Source organism: Physella acuta, unplaced genomic scaffold (assembly GCF_028476545.2).
Source record: "Physella acuta isolate Inbredline_101_S28 unplaced genomic scaffold, ASM2847654v3 ptg000535l, whole genome shotgun sequence".
In the NCBI taxonomy this organism is placed as follows: Eukaryota; Metazoa; Mollusca; class Gastropoda; family Physidae; genus Physella; species Physella acuta.
Window position 1 is genome coordinate 133,408 of NW_026732054.1, and position 12,385 is coordinate 145,792.

Genomic DNA, 12,385 nt, shown 5'->3' on the forward strand with positions numbered 1-12,385 from the left:
GTCCCACGATGTTGACACTGCACCAATCTAGTCCCACGATGTCGACACTGCACCAATCTAGTCCCACGATGTTGACACTGCACCAATCTAGTCCCACGATGTTGACACTGCACCAATCAAGTCCCACGGACACTGCGCCAATCTAGTCCCACGATGGTGACACTGCACCAATCTAGTCCCACGATATTGACACTGCACCAATCTAGTCCCACGATGTTGACACTGCACCAATCTAGTCCCACGATGTTGACACTGCACCAATCTAGTCCCACGGACACTGCACCAATCTAGTCCCACGATGTTGACACTGCACCAATCTAGTCCCACGATGTTGACACTGCACCAATCTAGTCCCACAATGTTGACACTGCACCAATCTAGTCCCACGATGTTGACACTGCACCAATCTAGTCCCACGATGTTGACACTGCACCAATCTAGTCCCACGATGTTGACACGGCACCAATCTAGTCCCACGGACACTGCACCAATCTAGTCCCACGATGTTGACACTGCACCAATCTAGTCCCACGATGTTGACACTGCACCAATCTAGTCCCACGGACACTGCACCAATCTAGTCCCACGGACACTGCACCAATCTAGTCCCACGATGTTGACACTGCACCAATCTAGTCCCACGATGTTGACACTGCACCAATCTAGTCCCACGATGTTGACACTGCACCAATCTAGTCCTACAATGTTGACACTGCACCAATCTAGTCCCACGGACACTGCACCAATCTAGTCCCACGATGTTGACACTGCACCAATCTAGTCCCACGATGTTGACACTGCACCAATCTAGTCCCACGATGTTGACACTGCACCAATCTAGTCCCACGATGTTGACACTGCACCAATCTAGTTCCACGATGTTGACACTGCACCAATCTAGTCCCACAATGTTGACACTGCACCACTCTGGTCCCACGATGTTGACACTGCACCAATCTAGTCCCACGGACACTGCACCAATCTAGTCCCACGGACACTGCACCAATCTAGTCCCACGGACACTGCACCAATCTAGTCCCACAGACACTGCACCAATCTAGTCCCACGGACACTGCACCAATCTAGTCCCACGATGTTGACACTGCACCAATCTAGTCCCACGATGTTGACACTGCACCAATCTAGTCCCACGGACATTGCGCCAATCTAGTCCCACAGACACTGCACCAATCTAGTACCACGATGTTGACACTGCACCAATCTAGTCCCACGATGTTGACACTGCACCAATCTAATCCCACGATGTTGACACTGCACCAATCTAGTCCCACGATGTTGACACTACACCAATCTAGTCCCACGATGTTGACACTGCACCAATCTAGTCCCACGGACACTGCACCAATCTAGTCCCACGATGTTGACACTGCACCAATCTAGTCCCACGGACACTGCACCAATCTAGTCCCACGATGTTGACACTGCACCAATCTAGTCCCACGGACACTGCACCAATCTAGTCCCACGGACACTGAACAATCTAGTCCCACGATGTTGACACTGCACCAATCTAGTCCCACGGACACTGCACCAATCTAGTCCCACAGATATTGCACCAATCTAGTCCCACGGACACTGCACCAATCTAGTCCCACGATGTTGACACTGCACCAATCTAGTCCCACGATGTTGACACTGCACCAATCTAGTCCCACAATGTTGACACTGCACCAATCTAGTCCCACGATGTTGACACTGCACCAATCTAGTCCCACGATGTTGACACTGCACAAATCTAGTCCCACGATGTTGACACTGCACCAATCTAGTCCCACGATGTTGACACTGCACCAATCTAGTCCCACGGACACTGCACCAATCTAGTCCCACGATGTTGACACTGCACCAATCTAGTCCCACGATGTTGACACTGCACCAATCTAGTCCCACGATGTTGACACTGCACCAATCTAGTCCCACGATGTTGACACTGCACCAATCTAGTCCCACGGACACTGCACCAATCTAGTCCCACGATGTTGACACTGCACCAATCTAGTCCCACGATGTTGACACTGCACCAATCTAGTCCCACGGACACTGCACCAATCTAGTCCCACGATGTTGACACTGCACCAATCTAGTCCCACGTTGTTGACACTGCACCATTCTAGTCCCACGGACACTGCACCAATCTAGTCCCACGGACGCTGCACCAATCTAGTCCCACGATGTTGACACTGCACCAATCTAGTTCCACGATGTTGACACTGCACCAATCTAGTTCCACGGACACTGCACCAATCTAGTCCCACGATGTTGACACTGCACCAATCTAGTCCCACGATGTTGACACTGCACCAATCTAGTCCCACGGACACTGCACCAATCTAGTTCCACGATGTTGATACTGCACCAATCTAGTCCCACGATGTTGGCACTGCACCAATCTAGTCCCACGATGTTGACACTGCACCAATCTAGTCCCACGATGTTGACACTGCACCAATCAAGTCCCACGGACACTGCGCCAATCTAGTCCCACGATGGTGACACTGCACCAATCTAGTCCCACGATATTGACACTGCACCAATCTAGTCCCACGATGTTGACACTGCACCAATCTAGTCCCACGATGTTGACACTGCACCAATCTAGTCCCACGGACACTGCACCAATCTAGTCCCACGATGTTGACACTGCACCAATCTAGTCCCACGATGTTGACACTGCACCAATCTAGTCCCACAATGTTGACACTGCACCAATCTAGTCCCACGATGTTGACACTGCACCAATCTAGTCCCACGATGTTGACACTGCACCAATCTAGTCCCACGATGTTGACACTGCACCAATCTAGTCCCACGGACACTGCACCAATCTAGTCCCACGGACACTGCACCAATCTAGTCCCACGATGTTGACACTGCACCAATCTAGTCCCACGATGTTGACACTGCACCAATCTAGTCCCACGATGTTGACACTGCACCAATCTAGTCCCACAATGTTGACACTGCACCAATCTAGTCCCACGGACACTGCACCAATCTAGTCCCACGATGTTGACACTGCACCAATCTAGTCCCACGATGTTGACACTGCACCAATCTAGTCCCACGATGTTGACACTGCACCAATCTAGTCCCACGATGTTGACACTGCACCAATCTAGTTCCACGATGTTGACACTGCACCAATCTAGTCCCACAATGTTGACACTGCACCACTCTGGTCCCACGATGTTGACACTGCACCAATCTAGTCCCACGATGTTGACACGGCACCAATCTAGTCCCACGGACACTGCACCAATCTAGTCCCACGGACACTGCACCAATCTAGTCCCACAGACACTGCACCAATCTAGTCCCACGGACACTGCACCAATCTAGTCCCACGAGGTTGACACTGCACCAATCTAGTCCCACGATGTTGACACTGCACCAATCTAGTCCCACGGACATTGCACCAATCTAGTCCCACGGACACTGCACCAATCTAGTACCACGATGTTGACACTGCACCAATCTAGTCCCACGATGTTGACACTGCACCAATCTAATCCCACGATGTTGACACTGCACCAATCTAGTCCCACGATGTTGACACTACACCAATCTAGTCCCACGATGTTGACACTGCACCAATCTAGTCCCACGGACACTGCACCAATCTAGTCCCACGATGTTGACACTGCACCAATCTAGTCCCACGATGTTGACACTGCACCAATCTAGTCCCACGGACACTGCACCAATCTAGTCCCACGGACACTGCACCAATCTAGTCCCACGATGTTGACACTGCACCAATCTAGTCCCACGATGTTGACACTGCACCAATCTAGTCCCACGATGTTGACACTGCACCAATCTAGTCCCACAATGTTGACACTGCACCAATCTAGTCCCACGGACACTGCACCAATCTAGTCCCACGATGTTGACACTGCACCAATCTAGTCCCACGATGTTGACACTGCACCAATCTAGTCCCACGATGTTGACACTGCACCAATCTAGTCCCACGATGTTGACACTGCACCAATCTAGTTCCACGATGTTGACACTGCACCAATCTAGTCCCACAATGTTGACACTGCACCACTCTGGTCCCACGATGTTGACACTGCACCAATCTAGTCCCACGATGTTGACACGGCACCAATCTAGTCCCACGGACACTGCACCAATCTAGTCCCACGGACACTGCACCAATCTAGTCCCACAGACACTGCACCAATCTAGTCCCACGGACACTGCACCAATCTAGTCCCACGAGGTTGACACTGCACCAATCTAGTCCCACGATGTTGACACTGCACCAATCTAGTCCCACGGACATTGCACCAATCTAGTCCCACGGACACTGCACCAATCTAGTACCACGATGTTGACACTGCACCAATCTAGTCCCACGATGTTGACACTGCACCAATCTAATCCCACGATGTTGACACTGCACCAATCTAGTCCCACGATGTTGACACTACACCAATCTAGTCCCACGATGTTGACACTGCACCAATCTAGTCCCACGGACACTGCACCAATCTAGTCCCACGATGTTGACACTGCACCAATCTAGTCCCACGGACACTGCACCAATCTAGTCCCACGATGTTGACACTGCACCAATCTAGTCCCACGGACACTGCACCAATCTAGTCCCACGGACACTGAACAATCTAGTCCCACGATGTTGACACTGCACCAATCTAGTCCCACGGACACTGCACCAATCTAGTCCCACAGATACTGCACCAATCTAGTCCCACGGACACTGCACCAATCTAGTCCCACGATGTTGACACTGCACCAATCTAGTCCCACGATGTTGACACTGCACCAATCTAGTCCCACAATGTTGACACTGCACCAATCTAGTCCCACGATGTTGACACTGCACCAATCTAGTCCCACGATGTTGACACTGCACAAATCTAGTCCCACGATGTTGACACTGCACCAATCTAGTCCCACGATGTTGACACTGCACCAATCTAGTCCCACGATGTTGACACTGCACCAATCTAGTCCCACGATGTTGACACTGCACCAATCTAGTCCCACGATGTTGACACTGCACCAATCTAGTCCCACGATGTCGACACTGCACCAATCTAGTCCCACGATGTTGACACTGCACCAATCTAGTCCCACGGACACTGCACCAATCTAGTCCCACGATGTTGACACTGCACCAATCTAGTCCCACGATGTTGACACTGCACCAATCTAGTCCCACGGACACTGCACCAATCTAGTCCCACGATGTTGACACTGCACCAATCTAGTCCCACGTTGTTGACACTGCACCATTCTAGTCCCACGGACACTGCACCAATCTAGTCCCACGGACGCTGCACCAATCTAGTCCCACGATGTTGACACTGCACCAATCTAGTTCCACGATGTTGACACTACACCAATCTAGTTCCACGGACACTGCACCAATCTAGTCCCACGATGTTGACACTGCACCAATCTAGTCCCACGGACACTGCACCAATCTAGTCCCACGGACACTGCACCAATCTAGTTCCACGATGTTGATACTGCACCAATCTAGTCCCACGATGTTGGCACTGCACCAATCTAGTCCCACGATATTGACACTGCACCATTCTAGTCCCACAATGTTGACACTGCACCAATCTAGTCCCGCGATGTTGACACTGCACCAATCTAGTCCCACGGACACTGCACCAATCTAGTTCCACGATGTTGATACTGCACCAATCTAGTCCCACAATGTTGTCACTGCATCAATCTAGTCCCACGATGTTGATACTGCACCAATCTAGTCCCACGGACACTGCACCAATCTAGTCCCACGATGTTGACACTGCACCAATCTAGTCCCACGATGTCGACACTGCACCAATCTAGTCCCACGATGTTGACACTGCACCAATCTAGTCCCACTGACACTGCACCAATCTAGTCCCACGATGTTGACACTGCACCAATCTAGTCCCACGGACACTGCACCAATCTAGTACCACGATGTTGACACTGCACCAATCTAGTCCCACGATGTTGACACTGCACCAATCTAGTCCCACGATGTTGACACTGCACCAATCTAGTCCCACGGACACTGCACCAATCTAGTACCACGATGTTGACACTGCACCAATCTAGTCCCACGGACACTGCACCAATCTAGTCCCACGGACACTGCACCAATCTAGTCCCACGGACACTGCACCAATCTAGTACCACGATGTTGACACTGCACCAATCTAGTCCCACGATGTTGACACTGCACCAATCTAGTCCCACGATGTTGACACTGCACCAATCTAGTCCCACGATGTTGACACTACACCAATCTAGTCCCACGATGTTGACACTGCACCAATCTAGTCCCACGGAAACTGCACCAATCTAGTCCCACGATGTTGACACTACACCAATCTAGTCCCACGATGTTGACACTGCACCAATCTAGTCCCACGATGTTGACACTGCACCAATCTAGTCCCACGGACATTGCACCAATCTAGTCCCACGATGTTGACACTGCACCAATCTAGTCCCACGATGTTGACACTGCACCAATCTAGTCCCACGATGTTGAAACTGCACCAATCTAGTCCCACGGGCATTGCACCAATCTAGTCCCACGATGTTGACACTGCACCAATCTAGTCCCACGGACACTGCACCAATCTAGTCCCACGATGTTGACACTGCACCAATCTAGTCCCACGGACACTGCACCAATCTAGTCCCACGATGTTGACACTGCACCAATCTAGTCCCACGATGTTGACACTGCACCAATCTAGTCCCACGATGTTGACACTGCACCAATCTAGTCCCACGATGTTGACACTGCACCAATCTAGTCCCACGGACACTGCACCAATCTAGTCCCACGATGTTGACACTGCACCAATCTAGTCCCACGGACACTGCACCAATCTAGTCCCACGATGTTGACACTGCACCAATCTAGTCCCACGATGTTGACACTACACCAATCTAGTCCCACGGACACTGCACCAATCTAGTCCCACGATGTTGACACTGCACCAATCTAGTCCCACGGACACTGCACCAATCTAGTCCCACGATGTTGACACTGCACCAATCTAGTCCCACGATGTTGACACTGCACCAATCTAGTCCCACGGACACTGCACCAATCTAGTCCCACGGACACTGCACCAATCTAGTCCCACGATGTTGACACTGCACCAATCTAGTCCCACGGACACTGCACCAATCTAGTCCCACGGACACTGCACCAATCTAGTCCCACGATGTTGACACTGCACCAATCTAGTCCCACGGACACTGCACCAATCTAGTCCCACGATGTTGACACTGCACCAATCTAGTCCCACGATGTTGACACTACACCAATCTAGTCCCACGGACACTGCACCAATCTAGTCCCACGATGTTGACACTGCACCAATCTAGTCCCACGGACACTGCACCAATCTAGTCCCACGATGTTGACACTGCACCAATCTAGTCCCACGATGTTGACACTGCACCAATCTAGTCCCACGGACACTGCACCAATCTAGTCCCACGATTTTGACACTGCACCAATCTAGTCTCACGGACACTGCAACAATCTAGTCCCACGATGTTGACACTGCACCAATCTAGTCCCACGATGTTGACACTGCACCAATCTAGTCCCACGGACACTGCACCAATCTAGTCCCACGATGTTGACACTGCACCAATCTAGTCCCACGATGTTGACACTGCACCAATCTAGTCCCACGATGTTGACACTGCACCAATCTAGTCCCACGGACACTACACCAATCTAGTCCCACGATGTTGACACTGCACCAATCTAGTCCCACGGACACTGTACCAATCTAGTCCCACGGACACTGCACCAATCTAGTCCCACGATGTTGACACTGCACCAATCTAGTCCCACGGACACTGCACCAATCTAGTCCCACGATGTTGACACTGCACCAATCTAGTCCCACGGACACTGCACCAATCTAGTCCCACGATGTTGACACTGCACCAATCTAGTCCCACGATGTTGACACTGCACCAATCTAGTCCCACGGACACTGCACCAATCTAGTCCCACGGACACTGCACCAATCTAGTCCCACGATGTTGACACTGCACAAATCATCTTTCTTCACGTAACCACCTCTCTAACAGACAAGTTCCAGAAGTTTCTCACGAACCCTTCACCTACCTGCACAGGTAGAGGGCGCTGCTCACCTGCCTGCAACAGGTGCCGCTATTGTCACTGGCATTTCACGTGCATCTCGGCAAAGGTCAGAGTTCAATTATTGCCCCTGGCTCCACGGAAATCCATCAGTGTATTCCATGAACCAGATATTTACTGTATTGATCAAAGGTTCGACCAGAAAGAAAAACTTATCCCTGGTCAGGTTTGAGCTAAGATCTCTCCAAACCTCCCTTACTCTCTTAGAATATTGAGACATGAAAGAAAGTTCTTGCATGCTCTTGTTGTGTGTGCTTTTGGAAATCGATACTCAAACTATGAATAGAATTTGCTGACTCGAAGTTCGAACTGAGTATTTATTGACTCGATACTCGTACTATGTACACTTTGTATTAACTTTATATTTGAACTGTGTAGATTATTTATTAATTCGATACTCGAACTATACACAGTATTTATGAACTCGATACTCGTACTGTGCAATGTATTTACTAACTCAATTCTCTATTAATACCCTTCTGTAAGGCTTATGTTAGGTACCGATTAAGGCTGGGTGTGCTCTGGACTCTCTTAATGAAAACACTGGTATTAACCCTGTATGATCAGCTTCTGGAGCTGATATACTCGTATCACTGACCACACGCTTTTAATTACACATCCACCGAATGGTCAAATATATTACGTACTGAAGCATGTCAAAGCTTCCCCGTTAATTTCTTAATTAATTATTTAACAGGTCGTCAACCTCTCAGCCACGCGCTTCGTTGAAGGCAACCATCGCACTGTTGTCAATAGCAACAGGTTTCCTAGCCCAACCACTGCTCACCGCTTCCGCCGCAAGGATCGGATCAAGCCTTTCTGCTCTCCATTAAAGGAGAATTCTACACATTTATCCGGGACTTCCGGAGCGCGGGCGAACGCACGCGAGCGGGGGTCACGTGTGAAAACAAACAGGGGTTAATGCGCCCCGTTCATGCCATTTCTCAACGTGGAGTTTATTTCCTTTCTTACATATGCTTGGTGCAACAGCTGAGACGTCTGTTTAAGTAAGGAAATGCTTGCCCTTTATTATTGCTGGGATTAGCTTTTCTTATTACTAGCCTTAGCTCTTCTTATTCATGGCCTTAGCACTTCTCATTATTGACCTTAGCCCTTCTCATTGTTGGCGAGGCGGCGGTATAGAGAGCTCGACTGCTAACCCGCAAGTCTCGAGTTCGAATCTCTGACTTGTGTCTACGTCCCTGAGTCCACCCAGCTTTGACGGATACCTGACTGATTAGGACAAAGTGAAGCCAGCAATGCACTGACCACTCCACCTCTATACATGTTGCGGTCACTCTACTTCATCTGCCCCACTGACCATCAGGCTCGAGACGGTAACCTAACCCGTATTTTACTCAACTAAGCTCTGCAGTTTGATGACCTTAATTACGCGTATCATATTAGTTAAAATTAATTAATTTTCATTTGTTGTTCCGATAAATGACAGTAGCTTGTTCTACCCCCCCCCCCCCCTCTCCTGCCCCTCTCGACCTCCATGCAAAAACAAAATCACAAAAGTAAGACCCCTTCCCCCCCCCCCCCCACTTGTAATGACAGAGGTCATAAGCGCTCCCCCACCTTGTGACATAAGGATTTTATTTCTAGAAATAACTGTTGCCTCCCCTTCCTTGATTTTTCTGATCCAATGTGTTGTCTCCCTTACATCCGATCTTAGCCCAACTGCCGGCTAAAACAACAACTGGCAGCCACTTCAGCTTAACACCAGACCGGAAGTTAACTCAAAGTGACGTCAGAGGGGAAAAAACTCCACCCAGTTAATTAGATCAAGATGTAATGTTTCTCCCCCCCCCCCCCCTTATTTGTATGCACATTCCTACATTGTTATTCTATATGAATAGGATAACATATTTCATTCCTCGTGTTTTTTGCAACTCGACAAAAAAAAAATAATAGAGTTCGCTCCCTTGGCAGTTTACCTTGTTTCCCGTACCAGTGCTATCAAATACGAAACTGGTTTCAAGGCTAGCTGTCTGGCATGAGACTAGACAATAATGCTAGCGTGTAAACACACATTTCAGTAGGCTATTCTAACATCGCTATGTTAATTAGGTAGTTGATCTCTACAACTGACTGTTTCGTTAACCAAGACTGTTATTAGTATGTATAATAATATGTTCATATAGGATGTTTTAGTAAAGACAAATTTTCAGGTCAACGACAAAATACTCGTTGTTTCATTTGCAGATATATAAATATGCGTGAATATATATATATATATATATATATATATATATATATATATATATATATATATATATATATATATATATATATATATTGGATCATTAAAAATTAATGCTAATTCGATAAAAATCATGTTTAATGTTTTATGCGAATTTATATGTGTTCAAGCGTATTATATGGTGAGCAGATTCTAGATCAGTGGTTCTTATTGTGGGTTTGATAGAACCCCAAGAGTTTAGGGAGTTAGTCTTAGGGGTTCGACGGATCTCAAGTACGACACACACCCGACTCACATCATGCGCGAAAAGACAACTTTCGGTGAATTCTCAAATGGTGGGGTTCTGTACATCTACAAAGGTTAAGGACCATTTTCATATATATATATATATATATATATATATATATATATATATATATATATATGTGTGTGTGTGTGTGTGTGTGTGTGTGCGTTTCAAAATATCTCGTTCATCGGTGGATATAGACACAATTATTGTACACATATATGACTTGCAACATTGCCAAAGAGTAAAACAATTGAAGACTTTAAAAATATCTTTCACTGTCTCGTCTTTATATGGTAGTACATAGACCCTGGCTAACTAGCTATCAAAAGACATTCATCATACAGTATACAACTGGCAGATTTTCTTTACAGCTGATCTATACTAACACCTGGACAGTGTAACCCCCCACTCCCCACCCCTTCTGTTTTTACCTTGAACCACTCACCCTGTTCCCAGGTAAAATTTTACCTATCTGGCAAGAACGGCTACTCGCGAACTGTTTACGTTTTTTACCTTGTCAACAAACAGAACCCCTACTCAGCACTAATGATCTTAGCTAACGGTTTTTAATGGTTAATTATGTAATCTAATTATGCAATTAGACTTTTTAAATTGATTTAGTCCTTTTTAAAATTGAAATATTAATAGTAAGCAAAATAAAATAAAAGCTTAGCAAACGTGCAGAAGATAGAATTTTAATAGAATAAATAATGTTACTAGCACTGAGTTAGTTGAACAGTGTTTCTTTCAGACATCCTTTTCCGGGTGGGGGGGGGGGAGAGCACTTGAAATTTTTGTGGTAGGGGGGGGGGGCACTGAAAATGTTTGTTTGGGGGGGGGGGGTGGTACCCTGATGAGATGCCTGAAAGAAACTCTTTTCGTACTTTAAGTAGTATTAACATTGTAGCTCGCATAGTGTTAATTGTATGCAAATTGTACAGAATGTTATGCAAACATTGTACCGAGTGTCACCAAAATAAAAATAAAAATTTCTTACCTTGGGCTTTAATGAGCACCAAGAGGGCCAGTACAAAAATCAGCGCCTCCTTCCACATTTTCGAACCCTCGCGTCCCAACTCTGTGTGAGCACAGCTAGGAACTGGCGAATATCATCCACTGTGGGACTCGCGTCTCTGTGTCCTCGTCTCTGTCCTCGGGGACTGCTGCAAGTCGATGGCTGCAGCCCTCGCTGATCTCCCCGTACGGATGCCTCGGGTCGTGTTATGCAGACAGAAGTAGAAATTAATCCCTAACAAGCTAACAAAACAACACCAGCTAACATGAAGTTAGCCTGGTGGATAGAACGCACGGCTACTAACTCGGATGGCAAAAGCAGTCAGACACTTTGAGTCTGCTGCAGATCGCCCAAAACATTCGAGCGAGCGTTTCTATTTTATATGGCGCTTTAGGAAGAATTACCAATCAAATCCCACGTTACGGATGCTCTCGGGTTTGGGGGAGGAGCTAAGAAAAGATAGACAACGTAACTAAACATTGAATTTTTTTTTTACCGTGCGCCAAAAAAAAAAAAAAACAATTTCTCCAGAAACGTTACGAAGAGAAGAATAAAAAAAACGATGGTGTATGATGTTAAGAAAGGGGGGTAATTCGTGTTGGGCTGGAAGGTAGACTGCGAGAGAGCAAACGGGATAGAAGAAAATATTCCAACCAAAACAACAAGTGCGGGTAGGTC

General features: G+C 47.5%; 1 protein-coding gene across 1 annotated transcript in view; it reads right to left on the reverse strand.

Annotated features, from left to right (window-relative positions):
* Positions 1-12,054, reverse strand: part of LOC131945818 (collagen alpha-1(I) chain) — a 42,254-nt gene extending 30,200 nt beyond the window's left edge. Inside the window, exon 1 of the mRNA XM_059306420.1 lies at positions 11,690-12,054. Coding sequence (XP_059162403.1) covers positions 11,690-11,747 — 58 coding nt within the window. The 5' untranslated portion in view covers positions 11,748-12,054. The remainder of the gene's footprint in view (positions 1-11,689) is intronic.
* Positions 12,055-12,385: the final 331 nt, after the last annotated feature.